General features: G+C 39.3%; 1 protein-coding gene across 18 annotated transcripts in view; it reads right to left on the reverse strand.

Annotated features, from left to right (window-relative positions):
• Positions 1-16,506, reverse strand: part of C2CD5 (C2 calcium dependent domain containing 5) — an 89,845-nt gene that overhangs the window by 13,699 nt on the left and 59,640 nt on the right. For 12 of the 18 annotated variants that reach the window (XM_063309019.1, XM_063309021.1, XM_063309024.1 and 9 more), the window contains 11 exons: positions 15,769-15,864; positions 13,152-13,343; positions 12,575-12,761; positions 10,823-10,987; positions 9,425-9,565; positions 8,500-8,563; positions 7,144-7,205; positions 6,079-6,177; positions 2,351-2,440; positions 1,215-1,299; positions 1,011-1,097 (listed from right to left, as the gene is read on the reverse strand). In XM_063309019.1, the coding sequence (XP_063165089.1) occupies positions 1,011-1,097; positions 1,215-1,299; positions 2,351-2,440; positions 6,079-6,177; positions 7,144-7,205; positions 8,500-8,563; positions 9,425-9,565; positions 10,823-10,987; positions 12,575-12,761; positions 13,152-13,343; positions 15,769-15,864 (1,268 nt within the window). Of the gene's footprint in view, positions 1-1,010; positions 1,098-1,214; positions 1,300-2,350; positions 2,441-6,078; positions 6,178-7,143; positions 7,206-8,499; positions 8,564-9,424; positions 9,566-10,822; positions 10,988-12,574; positions 12,762-13,151; positions 13,344-15,675; positions 15,865-16,506 lie in introns of all 18 variants that reach the window. The other 6 variants (XM_063309022.1, XM_063309016.1, XM_063309017.1 and 3 more) reach the window with 1 other exon arrangement.

A 16,506-nucleotide genomic window follows, 5' to 3' on the forward strand; every position in this document is an offset into this window, starting at 1 on the left:
TGATTGGGTTTCAGTATTAATTTTATTATTTTATTGCAATTGTACATTTTATGTTTCTGTTTGTTTTAACCAGTGTCATTTGGCTCTGGCAGCATAGAAACAATGTAAAATAAGAACATAGTAACTGATCATTTTTAGCTGCCTTTTTTTGTACTTTCATTCATCCTAGATTTTTTTGTAATATAGAACAATAAAATATGCACACAATATTTGAACGAAAGGGATACTAAGATATGAAAAATGGTACTTTCCATTTTAATTTCTATCCTCTTCCAAGTCTTTCAGAACTGAGCTAACATTTTAAATGAGCTTTCTACTACAATGAAATCTAACTTTCCTAGATGGCCTACTTCAATCCTATCAGCGAAAATTCAAAATATGGAATATTTATTCCAATATTCATCTGCATTAATTCATACTAAATTCATTTTTGGCCCATTCTATCAGGTTTGGAGGAATTATTTTGGAGCTCTTTACACTGAAGGTTCCCATTGAATAAAGAATGGGATGATGGTAGAGGAATACTTAATTCTCTTTGGAGAAACAAAAATCTTTAGCTACAACTCTTTCACCTCTAAAAAATTACATTTTCATGTTTCCAGATATTTTTTATTCAATTTAGCAGATATAATCTTCAGATCACTGAGGAACTGCCTCATCTTTTCCCAAAATACTGCTATCTTAGAGTCAGAATGCATTGACTATTTGGCAGCCTCAAAGCAGCTACAGAAATGCAATAAAAACAAGCAGAAAATCAATTGTTCCTTTTCATTTGCTCCCTCCTAATCTGTAACATTTTAATTAAAGCAATTGTCCCCAAAACACATTGGGCACAGCTTGGTTAGCTCTCCTAAAATATCTGATGGTGGAAAATGCAAATACTCAATTTATACTGGGTAACAGTACTACATCCAAGCTGAGTTTGTTGGCCAGCAGCAAAGGAGCAAGTGAATGAAACATGTAAGGATAAGCATACGCTTTTTAAAAGAAAAAAATAAAAAAACCCCAACCTTTAGCTGGTGAAAATTGCTGAGGCATGTGAAGATCAGAAGAAAGCTCCAGTGGAAATTGCAGCTGTTCTTCATTGTCTGTAGAAGCTTGAAATAATGAAGTGGTATATAAATATTGATTTTTCCATTAAAACACAGATATCTTGAAATCATGACATCCACAGTTAACGAAGAATGAACTTTTACATTCTTGAACATGTTTACCTCTTTGCAGTGTTTTTTCTACAGTTTTAGCTGTTTGTAAAGCCTGGTGTTTGTCAAACGTTATTGCAACAGCTGTAACAGTGACCTGTAATTACACACATTCAGCTGTCAGCTTTTATTTCAGTTTAAGCATTTATTTCAGTTTAACTTAACCTTTGTCTTAGAGATGCATGCCTGCATATACAAACACACACCTTAACACATGGGGGGGGGCACACATGTATACATAGACACACCAGCAGCAAGCTGTCAACCTAATCAACATCCTTTTCTGCTTTATTTAAACTTAACCATTACATTTTTGTTAATTAGCATTAACAAAAGGAGAGCTGCAAGGAAAGATTTCTATGATGAACTAAGAAGTGGATCTTCATTAAGACAAATATACTCCCACTGAAATTAATGAGTCTTAAGTAACCCATGACAATTTTATCCCATTGATTTTGTCTGGATCTTCCAAGAAAAACAGCTTTGCTTAGTGATTGTAGAGATGCCAGTTACTGTGCAAAAGGAGACGATTTTCTGGACAACAATGATTCACACAGCTGACCTGGAAGATGCTGACCATGTGACTCAACTGTGTTTGTGTGCACACGTTCGTGTGCACCTGTGTAAAATGGACAGTAGAACTGATTTTTGTTTTGTTTCTGTAAGTATTTTTTGCAGCAGGTTTAAAAGCAGCAAGAAATATGTATGGACCATAATTGTCACCTAATGTACTGCATCATATAACTGAAGAGTCAAACAGGCAACCATAACTGTAATTTAATACAATTGTTTTTAAAAGTCAACAACAACAACAAACCTAGCAAAAATACAGCAATCACTTGGAACCCTATCAGTAATTTTATGCAGACACAGGTACAACATTGAAGCTTTGCTGCAAGTTGTTGCATACTTGAAATATAGCCCATACACCATCTCAATTTTACAATGAAAAGTTAGCATTCTAACCATAATCATCTCCTTGATAATCTCTTCTGATTAAAATCAGAGATCACTGTGGGTCTACGCAGGTGGAAAGGAGGCTTCCAAATACATACCCAATTTGACCAATGTTACTTTCACAAAGTCCAGTCCTGTTTCAGGATAATGTAAACACTACAGAATGTAAGGAGAAATAAGGATTGGTTTACCTGAATTAATTCATCTTCTGGAAGAGCAACAGTAAAATTGACATGGCACAGGCAGCAAGGAATCATAGAGCGAAGTTTAAAATAAAGGCTCTGTGGAATATAAGAAATTACTAGTAACTCCCATCTTCTTTTGAGGCAACTGGCAACATTTATGAACTTAAGAAGTATCTTCAGCACAGAAGCAAGATGACTATCGTTCACAAAAGTCTATTCAATCCGTGGGCATCAGGAATGACTTTGTCAGTCATAAATTAGTGAGAATGGCAAGTTAGCAAAGCTAGAAGCCCCCAAACTGCATATTGTATATTGTTTTTCTGGTTTCTTTGTAGTTTCTAAATGTGTTGTTAGCTGCCCAGAGTCATGAGAATGAGATGGGTGGCTACATAAACTGTTTAATAAATAAAAACAAATACAAACCCATTTCTTTGAACCTCCAGGCTTCTGCTCAATAAAGCCTTTCACAAAAAGATAAATGGAAGTAGCTAAAAGTGGTGTCTCGGATCTAAAATATGCAATTTTGCTCATTTTACCCCTTAAAGACCAGGCAATCTTCTCTAAAATCTTCTCTGTTTTAATGATATTTCAATCTTTTATTTTTAATTGCTTGTAAACCACCCAGAGTCGTTGCAATAGGTGGTGAAGAAATATAATAAACAAACAAACAAACAAACAAATTGTAAGGCACCAATTTTATTGCTTTGAACAATTCACTCCCTAAAAAAATGGGCTGAAAACTCACTGTTGGCCTTGCTATTCAGGAGACCTCACCACATCCCATGTGGCCCTCAGTGGCATCAAACTGTTTTTTTAAAAAAACGTATTCTCTGGCTGCAGGCAAGTTGCCCAGTCAACACAAGTATTCCTTCTGCCCAGCCACCCATATCACTTTTGGTGTTTGTGTGTGCCTTTGAGATACTGTTGACTCCTGGCAACTGCCTGGACTAGTTCCTTCAGTTTTCTTGGCAAGGTTTTTCGGAGGTGGTTTGCTATTGCCTACTTCCTAGGGCTGAGAGAAAGTGACTGGCCCAAGGTCACCCAGCTGGCTTCATGTCCAAGGCAGGACTTGAACCACAGTCTCCTGGTTTCTAGCCTGGTACCCTAACCACTTCACACTGACAACAAAGGTCCGCATAGTTAAAGCAATGCTGTTCCCTGTAGTAACGTATGGCTGCGAAAACTGGACCATAAGGAAGGCTGAGAGAAGGAAGATCGATGCTTTTGAACTGTGGTGTTGGAGGAAAATTCTGAGAGTGCCTTGGACTGCAAGAAGATCAAACCAGTCCATCCTCCAGGAAATAAAGCCAGACTGCTCACTTGAGGGAATGATATTCAAGGCAAAACTGAAATACTTTGGCCACATAATGAGAAGACAGGACACCCTGGAGAAGATGCTGATGCTAGGGAGAGTGGAAGGCAAAAGGAAGAGGGGCCGACCAAGGGCAAGGTGGATGGATGATATTCTAGAGGTGACGGACTCGTCCCTGGGGGAGCTGGGGGTGTTGACGGCCGACAGGAAGCTCTGGCGTGGGCTGGTCCATGAAGTCACGAAGAGTCAGAAGCGACTGAATGAATAAACAACAACACCCTAACCACTACACCAAACTGGCTCTCTATCCCACCAAAACTCTCAGGTTTATTAGATAGCAACATTCTCTTAAATAAAGGTGTTGGGGTTGCTGGGAAGGAACATCTTCTGAAGATTGTTCTGAGACAACATGAACTTGTGAGTCATGTTGGAAGTAGAAATAAGTCAACTGGAGTTTGGAGCTCTGATATATATTTGTGTGTGGGTCTATATAAAAAATGCAAGTGGGTAGTTGAGTAATTGGCAAGAACGAAGGGTAATTTTAAGGTACCTACAGGTTACCACATTGTTGACCCCAAGTTTATTTTCAACATGCTCTGAAAAGGGGAAAAGATGGATTTCATTTCTTTATAACCCACTCCTAAACTGCCTTTTTAAAAAGCTGTTCCTGCCATATGGACCCAGATTTGTTATTCCTAGTAGATCTGTTGAAAATGTATAGATCTTTCATAACACATAGTCTAAATAGGTAGATGAGAAAGAAAACGTTGTTTCCTTCATGTAGCTGGAAACTCTTGTAACTGAGCAAATGGACCTTGAATGTGTTCAACCTTCAAATGTAGGCAAATAAAATGTCCCTGATGTCTGCCTGAGCACTTTGACACTGATCTGGGTTTTTTCAGGTAGCTTTACAGTAACTAATTTCAGAAAGGACATCCATACGTTTTTAAATAAAATACAGATCACAGACATGTATCGTTTTATCAGATCCAGAGCTATTACAGATAGCAAATCTGGTAAATCAAATTTTATCTGATTTACAATGAGAGCGCTGATCAGTACTATGAATGGTGTATCTACTGAATACATCATTTTGACTCTGATTTACTTTAGACTGGAAAGTAATTTAAAACTTTTTAGTACTTTTTTTTAAGAGATGTAAATTGGAAGAAATTATCCAGTATAATGCAGTATTTTGGAATTGCCTTCCACTTGAACTGAGGTTGGTCCCTAAAAACTTGCTTTTCCCAAGGCTCTTGAAAACTGCTGTTCCAGAGGGGCTCTAGTGATACGGGATGCTGAGGATGGATGACTGTACTATAGCCTTTGGTTTTAACAGTTCTATAATTTTGTAGTTTTAATTTTTTACCATGTATATTTAATTTTTTTATGTTCCTTGACTCAGTCAGTCAGTCATTTTAAGAATTTGGGGCGTAAAAATAACTGTGAATTGCCACAAGTCTTGCAGCATGTAAATTGCCAAAGGTGATAAATGTAATAAATATGTGGCCATAGACAGTGGATGGCCTGCAAAGGTAGCTTCTGGTTTTGGGGAGGATAGGAAGATAATGTAGTAATAATAAAATACATTTGGCGTACATCTTACACAGCATATTTGACGTCATCTATTATTATTTCTAATAGATGTAATCTTTATCTATTATTATTCACAATGTAATTTCCTTCCCAAAGATGTTTGTGTAATATAACACCCTCCAAATTTTGAAAATGGCACCTTGGAAAGACATTTTGGTCTAGTGGTCTAGATAGTTTGGTCTAGTGGTTATGGCTCCAGGCTAGAAACCAGGAGACTGAGAATTCTAGTCCCGCCTTAGGCATGAAAGCCAGCTGGATGGCCTTGGGCCAGTCACTCTCTCTCAGCCCAAGAGCCAATCAGGCGTGGTATGAGAGTTCTAGTCCCGCCTTAGGCACAAAAGCGGGCTAGGTGACCTTGGGCCAGTCCCCCTCTCTCAGCCCAACTCACCCCACAGGGTTGTTGTTGTGTGGAAAACAGGAGGAGGAAGGAGTATTAGGTATGTTTGCTGCATTGAGTCACTTATAAAAATAAAAAAGGTGGGTGGGTAAACAAACAAACAAACAAGCAGTGTGATTTTTGCCCATTCAGCATTTAGAACATGGGGATCCAAAAAGAAACTAGTAGCTTTTAACTGGTCTGTGCGATGGTCTGCAAAAGCACATGATGGGGTAGTCATCTGCATAAAGGATGCAATTGGAAATCCCCCCCTTATTCAAAAAGCTGTACCTGTCTAGTGCTAAAAGTCTGCCACTAGTGCCATCCCCCGCTGAACTTACAACTTACAACTGAAAAGTGCTGGAAAAGCAAGCAAACACCTAGAGCAAATGATTAATTAAACCAATAATTCCAATAACTAGATTAATTCATAATCTTGCATTATCTTACCTTTAGCAGATTCTCACAGAGATCATTAAAGGTCTTGTTGAGAGTTTGGTTTGTTAGGGTAATATTGGTAAGTCTGGAGACTCTTACAGATGTAAACATCTGAAGCAGGAAAGGAAGATCATGAATTGCCATCCTTAACTTTACATAAGAGTCTTATTACTGTCTGAATTATAACTGAGATTGAAAGAGGTATGAGACAAAAGAAAAAGAAAAATCGTTTTAGGATAATTTAATGCAAACTAGACCAGGTGTGATGCATTTTATGCGAATGATGACCAACCTATGTGGATGGGAATGAATAAATTTCGCTGAAACAAATGAAAAATAAACCGAGTGTTGTAGGTTTACATTCATTTAAGAGAGAAGAAAAACGAATTGGGAGCATAACTTCTGGATCAAACTTCAGGATTGGACATTTATTATAAGAAAGCTTTCTGGCAAGCTCTGGGAGATAATAGTCTATATATCTGAGATACTCAAACTCTTCCAGATGAAACTGCGTCCCCTGGACCATCAGTTCCTTCTAGGCCCAGATTTTTTGCTCAAGTTAAGTGACATTCCAACCAGTGTTTCAAGCAGCTTAAGCTGATACGCCATCTGCAACTTTTCTTAAACCACAGTTATATGACTATATTATCCAAGTCCCCTTCCATAATATATGGTGAGTTGTCTCTGAAAGCAGCTTAAAATGTCATTGGGGTATATTCAGCTTCTAGAACATTAGTTTCTCTAGCTCAGCCTTTCTCAACTTTTTGACTCTGGAGGAACCCTTGAAATATTTTCCAGGCTTCGGGGAACCCACGTCAGATAAAACTTGCTTGGGCCTATAGTAGATGATTTATGTGGGGAAAAAAAAACATTTTTGATAATGCCAAGAACTGAATCTGAGAAAGGTGAAAGTAACTCTGAGCAAATTAATATGAAGTGAAAGAAAAGCATTTTTGCACACTTTATCTATCACTCTGAAAATTTATCTGTATTTATTTATCAAATTTTTATTACCGCCCATCTCCCCCGCAAAGGAGGGACTCTATCTTACCTGTATATCTATTAATACTATCTTACCTGTATATCAGAAGTCCAATTATTTATTCCAGGCATAATTTCTGTGTTGCAGCTATAAAAGCCTGACAAAGAGCAAATTCAGTTTTTTAGTATTAAAAAAAGATATAGTGGTGTTCTTTCATTTGCTCAGGTTTTCAGCACAGCTGATTTCGGAGCCACTATGTTTTCTATTTGTGGTATTTGAGAAAGAGGCAATCTAGTAATATTCTAAAGAAATATGTATACATATTTAGGAATGAATCAGTACAATTCAGTTGGAACATAACTGATGTTCTAGTATATTGAGATGCTGAAAGCCTTTATTGAGTGAACAAATCTACAGTAAAGTATGTCACACTCACAAACATACAAGCACAGAGCCAACCATGATTCTGTGCCTACTAAGCCTGCCAATTACATAGCTTTTCTAGCTATCCAATTATAAATTATCTTGTTTTTTGTGGAATCCTTGGTGCTCTCTGAGCTTGGTTGTTTGCTTGCAGACATTTCATTTATTTATTTATTATTTTATTTTATTTTTTTATTCTTCAAACTTCTATTACTGCCCATCTCCCCCAAGAAAGGGGGACTCTGGGCAGTTTACAATAAAACTGAGATTAAAATCATAAAATATAAATTACAATTCATTACCTGGCTGGTAACATCATCAGTGCGAGGGAGGATGGGGTTTGCTCCCTGTTTATGTACAGTGGCTTGCCCTGCCAGCATTGGTGAGGGTGTGGAAACTGTGAGCATCCTAGACCATGCTAAATCCAAAAGCACTAGGGAATTCCGGGAAGCTTGGCATTCAGACAAATCAGCCATTGACAGAAACATTTACACACATCGATAAACTACATTTACACACCATTCAAATGAGACAATAAGAAAAGCTAAGAGGGAAACAAAAAGACCAGGACACATCCTCTCCAGCAGCCAACACCCAGATAAGCAGGGATAAACACCAGGCAAACAATCAAGCAGAAAACAATATCCTAATCAAGGAACTACCAAGGAGAAAACCACACTCCCACCAACACTGGCAGGGCAAGCAACTGTATATAAGCAGGGAGCAAATCCCCCACACTCACCAGCTCTGATGATGTTGCCTAGCTGGGTAGTGAAATGTCTGCAAGCAAACAATCAACTCAGACAGTATCAAGGACTCCACAGTTCAACCCTGAGCTACAGATATTCTCTTCTACTGGATCTTATTTTTTATAAGATCAAATCTAAGAAACCTAAAAGTATGACCTTTTCTAATAGAAAACATACATGGAATTATTCTGCATGCTGTGAAAAGAGTATTGTATATTGTCAGACCTTCAGGGGGTATTTTATGACATGATCAGAATAAAAAAAAAAAATCCACTATACCTGAAGGTGGGGGGACATCTGTCAACAAAGAGTGAACATCTTCCATTGCATCTGTATCATCAATCTGAGAAAAAATTAACTATATCAAGTAATTTGGTCTCTGAAATGTTCTTTGTCAAGGCATATTCTATGTGGAAAGCATATTTAATATAAAGATGTAAAGATAGAAAGATAAAGGCATTATCAGCCAATATGAGGATTGCAACCCTTAATCCCAGAGTTTTAAAAGCAAACTCTTGGGGACTTGTTAACAGATTTGAACATTTTAGTGTATTAAAATGAAATCTCAATATTAGTGAATTATTTTTCATTTCTTTGTTTAAACATTTGTAGACTGCTTATTTTTAAAAATCCAAAGTGGTTTACAATAATTATGTTTTTAGTCTCAATATTAAATGTCAGTCGATATAATCAACATATGACTGATGAACTCTTATTGCGGCAGACTGGCACACTTAACATTTTGGTTGAACAAATCTGTTGTAGGTTAGAAATTCTAGGATCACCTGTCCTAGAGCTGAATTAAAAGGTAAAGGTAAAGGTTTCCCTTGACGTAAAGTCCAGTCGTGTCCGACTCTAGGGGGCGGTGCTCATCTCCGTTTCAAAGCCTTGGAGCCGGCGTTGTCCATAGGACACTTCCGGGTCATGTGGCCAGCATGACTCACGGAACGCCGTTAGCTGAATTAGCAGAGTATATATTTTGGATTCCTGCACCTTTTTAATCTCTCTCTCTCTCTCTCTCTCTCTCTCTCACACACACACACACACACACACACACACACGAATTTAGATATGCTATCTGCAATGAATGCAAGAATATTTTCTTACTGTGAAAGGCACAGTTCTGTAACTAACAAATGATAGCATTTTCTTTCATTTCTTTAAAAGTCAGGTAGAACATGAACTTTTCAGAAGAAGAACATACCTCCAACACAAAGGCGTCTTTCTTGCCATGGGAGAGATCCAATTCTGCAATTTCATCAGAACTTTCAGACTGGGATCTTAGCAACCTCGTACGGTGTCTTGGTTCTGGAATGGGAGAACCTATAATTTCTTCAGATGTCTCCTAAGCAGAACAACAATATGCCATCATGTATGCATCTTACATTTATTAAATCTCACAAAAGTACTTTAAAGCTTTCACTGCTATCACCAGAAATTTTGCCCAAATGAAGAAAAACGGGCACAAGATCTCTTAGCTGTTTCTATCCTCACCAAAATGAGTATTTTTCTTCCTTTTATTTTTGAACCTATTTAGATTTTATAGCTACCTTCTCTCTCTTTACTTATTTTTATAGGGTTCTGTCTCCTGAACATCGGTCAGCTTTATATTTTCAGAAGTCAACTATATTTAGGTTGTCACATGTAATAATTAAAGGGATAAATGCTCCTGCCTTTTGGAGGAGCACCCCCTACCCCAAGGCTCAGTCAGCCTGCCTGCCTTTGAAAATCTGGTTTTTTCCCTCTTTAAAAAGTGTGGGAGTGGGTGACCTGCTGGGTGAGATTTTTTTTCTCCTTTTCTTCCAGCACTTATGTGTATCTATGCTGTTATTCTGCATTGTGGGCTTTCTGCATTTTGTTTTACTATATGGCCCTTATTGATTTTTAGAAAGCAAGTAAATAAATAAATAAAGTAGTTAACTCAGCACCATACTTGTTCCCTTTGCTTTGCGTGGCACAGTGTAGAACATGCATGGAATTCTGCAGCCTCTTTCAGCTGCACTTTTACAGTAACTGCAGTAACCTCATTTCTTTATTTAGATGTTATATTTCCCCTTGGAAGAAGGAAAAGACAAAGATTGTGTAGTCTGTGTGGAACTCTTCCTTGGGTGGGTTTTGGTGGGATGGGCAGGAAGGGAAGAAACTTTGTGTCTCTCCGCTAAATTTAGCATAATCCTGTTCTGCAAAATTTTCTATACCATATAGCTCAGATTTTCAGTCTTCCCCTTCTACAGAGTAAGTCATTCCAGGCTTGTAATACATCGGGGTAAAGTCAGGAAAAGAAAACCTTTAGAGATCCTTCCTTCTGTAATCTGACTTCTATGTTGAAAACCAGCCTTGGTGTCTGGCTTCTTTCCTTGCTTATTTAGATCTATCTATCTATCTATCTATCTATCTATCTATCTATCTATCTATCTATCTATCTATCTATCTATCTATCTATCTATCTATCTATCAAATTTCTATCACCGTCCATCTCTCCCCAAAAGGGGACTCTGGGCGGTTTATAAGATGGTTTATTCTTCACTAGCTCACACAATGTAGATCAGGTAGGAGGAGCGTTTGACTCAGATTGTGTCGGTACTTATACAACATTGCTTACCGGAGGGTTAATCTCATACAGCTCTTTATTTTTGGCTATGGTGTCATTGATTTTCTTCTGCATATGAGATATATGCTGTTCATAAGTGGCATCGTTGGGGGTTTTTCCAGCAATCTGAATACCGCCAGGAGTAGGTAAAGCAGCCAGATAAACCCCTGTAGCAGACTTTAAAAAATACACCAGTAAGAAAATGCATACCAGGCATTATTGGAACCCACAGTCTAAGTATTACACGTTCCTCCTATAGTTATACAAACATAAGGGTTTAAAACATGCTATTGACTATGTCTCTCAATCAGTGTTTCTCAGTCTCAGAGCCTTTTAAGATGTGTGGACTTCAACATGCTGGCTGGGGAATCCTGGGAGTTGAAGTCCACACATCTTAAAAGGCTCTGAGACTGAGAAACACTGATCTAGACTGTGCAATGTAGGTATGCATGGATGGGAATGTGTGAGCGAGTAGAATTTTTGTCCAGAAAGCAAACAAGCTGGAAACCTGCATGTCAAAATCTCTGGATAAAAAGAGTAAGAAGCACCGAGGGGTGTTTCAGTGTGACAATGCAGCTTGTTCAAAGATTATAAACCTGAATTAGCAGAAATCTTGGGCCTCTCAGCTCACGGATCATCTCCGTGCATTTTATGCCAAACACAACAGCCATCGTTAGATGCTGCAGGTACACCACCACAGAAATCAGTGAGGAGGGATAACATCTGATCTTTAAAGAGCTCTTCATTAGTAGCCTTCCTCAGAATGGAAGGCCCAATTCAAAATGACTTCTCTTTTAACTTTAAACAGCTTGATGAGGCCCTAGGAATTCTGTCCTTTTCAACCAAACCTTTACATAAAGAAACCATGTTATGAAACAAGTAATTAAAAATATCTCCATATTCCGAATCTGAAGTCCTGCTAGAAAATTATGGAGTATTTTGCTGAATGAGCAAAATAATCAAGTTGGTTCCATTCTGGGGCCATACGACAACTGAAACTCTTTACCTTTTATATCAAACAGTGGAATTATATTTTATGCTGACTTGATGAGAAGAGATACACGGGAGGAGGGTGTTATTCCTGAGTACGTTACAAAGGAGGGGAGAAAATGGACAAAACCAAGTTTGAGAAAAGCGAGTTTGTAGATTGGGGATATGGGAAATGAGGTATTATGCACCTTTTGCACTCCATCTTCAGAGACCCTCTTAATTTCTTTCCCAAAATTTCTTTCCCAAAAGAGCCAGTTTTCTAACCTGCCCAGCCTAATCAATTTTATAGTGTCGGAAACCTTTAAATTGGACTGACACTTCAGAAACTGCAGCCCAGTTACGGCAAGCTTGGAAGAGGCACTTTCAGTATTACAAGACTGTCCATTTTGAAAGAATTCATGGTTTATTTTAAAAAGCACACGGCCTCTTCTTTCTTGCAGTGTCTCTTTTTTTAAAAACAGTTTTGACTAAGAGGACAAATCTGACATTCTAGGTGTGGAAGACATGTAAAGTTAATCAAATTTAATTCAATGAGTTAAGTATTTTTCCAGGATGAAAAACTGGAGGAATATTATGCTTCAAGGAATGTTTCTCAACTGTAGCAACTTGAAGGTGTCTGGACTTCAACTCCCAGAATTCCCTAGCCAGCAAAGCTGGATGGGGAATTCTGGGAGTTGAAGTCCTGACACCTTCAAGTTGCTACGGTTGAGAAACACCATGCTAGAGGATTTAAAAAAAAAAAAGGAAACCTTTAAACACGAATGAAAAACTTACTGCCAAGCCCATTAGCATCGTTTCTCCCACTGTGATCTGTATCCGTAGGCCAAAAAGGGCATTCATCCCCTTCAGCTTCAGCTTATTCATCAACTGAGTGTGTACTTCATACTCCATAAATGGCAGCAGATTACTGATGCAGGTCGCATTTGCTTCAGCTTGTGCTTTCTTTTTCAGCCGACACAGCCTGTTTGGGAGCAAACAACAACACTCAAAGCACGTGGCCTTAGAGAAGCTACAACAAGTAGAAAGCAACAGGGGTATAAAAGTGCTTGCAGAGAGCAAACGCCTCCTATGGAGTCCCTAGGCTTTTTGCAGGAGTAACAGAGAGAATGGCATTTTAAACATAAAGGCCACAACGAATTGAACTGTCAGTCAGGCCTGGCAGAGAAGTGTTGTCCTTGGCAAAGGCCAATGCTATCCTACTCAGCAGCACCACTGGATTAAACGGGATCTCCTCCTCTGAATGTATTCCACTCCTAAGGAACGGGCCGGAAAGAGCGGGTGTGCTTATCTGGGCCCAAAACATCTACACTGAAGTGTCTCTCTTCTTCCTGCATCCCCTCCTGTTGAGTACCTGGCTTGAATGAGACATCCTTTCCCAACCAGCACTGCATCCACAGGCAAGTCTATTGTCGTGAAAAGGACATCTGGCACTTTCTGCTTCCTGCAGTTGCAACAGTAGGCGAGGCGAGCAGGGAACGGCATGTTGAGCTCGTCGTAAGGTATGTGGCAGAAGCTACAGCCAGGAGGTAATGTTTCTTCTAGCCTAAAAGACAAGTTGCAAGAAGTCTAAAATTACCATTTGGACACCAGCTTTCTAAACCGGGTCGCTCTGCGGAACGGTGAGTTCGCGCACATCAGTCTGTACATGGCTTACACAGGTACCACATCCATTGCGGGCCAAAGCTTTTCTTTCACAAAGCTTTTTGCACTTGAACAAGTTAATCAACAGCCGTTCCTGCCTCCCAAGAGAGCAAACAGATAATTTCCCCCCCTCCTTTTTAAATCACAGCAACTCCTACCAGACACACATGTATGGGCAGATTAGTAGAAATCTTGTAATTTTTTGTGGATTTGGTTTCAGTGGTTGTATAAGACACAAAACAACAAAACCTCTTATTTCTATTAAAGGTTCTACGACACTATTATCTGGATAGGAATGGAAAAAACGTGTGCCACGAAGGAAAGAGCAATTTTAATGTGTCAGCAGGACAACTGCAACTAGGTTTTGTGGTAAATCTGGCTATGAATGGAATCAGGGACTAAATGTTGCCTGCTAGGGGGATCTATTTTTTTTAACCATTTAAATATGGTAAATATTACCATATTTAATTTTTCTTCTTTTGACAACTATGCATAATCCAAACCCTACCACATAGGGAACTGAGGTTTATCACAACATATTTAATATTCATAGAAAGCTGGACTGTATTTTTGTCCTGTAGTGAAACAACATCGGAAGCTGAATGATCAAACTGCATGTCAGGATCACCGCCAGACAAGGAGCAACCCTATGGACATGTGGTTCGCTTAGCTTCGTTTTCAGACGTACTGTATGTCATGGGGCTTAGAATGTACAGAATGTTTTCATTAGAAACATGGCCTAAGAGCCAGTGGTATTCCTCCACCTTTTTGATGAGCAAGATGTGTCTCATTGAAATAATTATATTTCTCAGCCCCCTCTGAAAACTCTCACACTCTTCTGAAGGATCTCCCAACCATCTCGAGCAGATGGAGGAGAAAGCAACGTGAGAAAGGAGGGGCTGGTAATAATGGACTTTTGCTCTGATCTCTTGAGCAAAGCTTCCACTGAATCGCTGAACTGAAGAGACCACATTTGGGGGAGGTGGGGAGGACAAGCTGGGATACAACTCAGTGTAACAAACTGTTAATGCAAGAGATATGGATAACATAAGCCACTTTAGGCTACCATCCTCCCGTAATTAAGAGTCCTCCAAAAAAACAAAAAAAACAAACTTATATACATATTTTGACTCAAGTGTGAATTTTCAGTATTGTATTAACGTAAGAGGCTCTCATGGACCTGAAGGACAGTCAGATTATGTAACATTGTCTAAAGGCACAAGGAGATTAAGAGATAACAAGCATGATATGATGCTGCTGATCCTTTAGCTACCAAGTAAATCAGGATGGAGCTTATTTAAATTAATCTGGCTCCATTAACTCTTGTAAATAAGAGAATAAAAAACCAAGGGATAGATATGGAGATGTAGCAAATCATTGAAAATTGCAGGTCTCCACTCATCCATGCTGGAGGCAGAGGAAATACCAAAGTTTTCTTCAAATGAATCTGCCTTCCACGGATTTCACAGGGAACATCACAGCATGCTGAACCACTGGGTGGCAGTGCGGCAAAAGAATGACGCAGCAGCATCGCAGCTAAGCAAGACTCCAGTGATTCTTCTTCGCCTTCCTGGCACTTAACATTCAATACATTGGAGTGGGTTTTTTTTCCCCCCAAAGAGCTCAACTCACTCATTTTCAATTGAAAGATGATATTCGGTGAAACCTCGATTTAACAGGCAAGCAGGGAGGAGGTGCCTGTTACACCCGAAGGTCTGTTAAATCGCACATGATGTCCTTTGGGACCATTTAAGTCATTTGAGACAAATCATGTCAGCTTGATGCTCTTATGCAGGAATGTAAATGGTCACAGCTGACCCAAAGTAATGTAAACTCAGCTCCCTCGTCCACATTTGTACATGATGTTGGGGGGATGAGGAGACAGGAATTAGGTCCCCTGACTGGGGATCCGTGAATCGAGGTTTCACTGTAACTTTAAAAGGAGAGGCAAGCGGCTATGCGTGACAGCTTGCTATAAAACTTTGGAGCTTTAAGAATGACATGAAATGAAGAGTCAGTTGCATACAGTGTGTTACGAGAGGGACAGTTCAAAACAGGGGGAGAAGATTTGCATTCTGTGGTTAGTAGCCAAATGGTTACCTTATTCAGGCGGTTAGAAATTTTAAAGCAGGAGGACTAGTGATTGGGGGAGTCTCACAACGTCTGCTGTTGTTAGTGAAAAATCAGTAAAGTAGCCGGCCCCCGCATTCTGTGCTGTAACACTGGTAACCTACCCTAATAGAGAAGAACTATCCTGGTTTTGAGGAAAAAAATCAACCTCTCCCTTGTCTGACCCTATGGAAAAGTAGCCAGGCTGCCATGACAACCTTTGTTCCAAACAGACTTCCATGTTTCCATCCTGGAGAAACTTGGGGTTCAGCACAGCTGCTGTGCCCGATGCAGATAAAATGCAGACCTCTTCGCTGTGAAAGAAAGAAAGAAAGAAAGAAAGAAAGAAAGAAAGAAAGAAAGAAAGAAAGAAAGTCATGTGTTCAGTGGTATGCATTGCCAGATCTCTTCCCAAAAGTGAAAAAGCAACAACCTAAATCCATTTTGAAAGTGAGCATTTTGTTTTGAAAAATAAGCTGCCCATCGTAAGGTGGATATTTTGACTGTGGTAAGGACAACCCCTTTTCAGAAGTACAATGGTACACCTGGTCAAGGCTGAGGGCCACATCTGGCTCCTGCATGGCTTGCTGGATGCTCTGCTCCAAAATTGAAAAGGTAGCCAAGGTGCATGACTTCTTCCAGGCTGAGAACCTGGAAGTAGAGTACCCTTACACATAAATCAAATACTTCCTAATGTGATGAATTTCCCATCAGGTAGTGGATCATCCCCTCCTCCCATCCCTCCCCCCCCCATTTTCTTGTTTTCAGTTTTCTTGGCAAGGTTTTTTGGAAGTGGTTTGGGCAAACAAAAGCCCCTTTTCTCTTTTCTCTGCAATAAATTCCACATAATTTCAGAGCCCTCAAAACACTGGCATAAGAAAGCAAGGGGCAGGGAAGTTGATCATATCTCTTTTGTGAATTTCACTTTCCAGTGACATACAGCATTGGAAGGAAAA

The sequence above is a fragment of the Candoia aspera genome, chromosome 7 (genome assembly GCF_035149785.1).
Source record: "Candoia aspera isolate rCanAsp1 chromosome 7, rCanAsp1.hap2, whole genome shotgun sequence".
Taxonomy (NCBI): Eukaryota; Metazoa; Chordata; class Lepidosauria; order Squamata; family Boidae; genus Candoia; species Candoia aspera.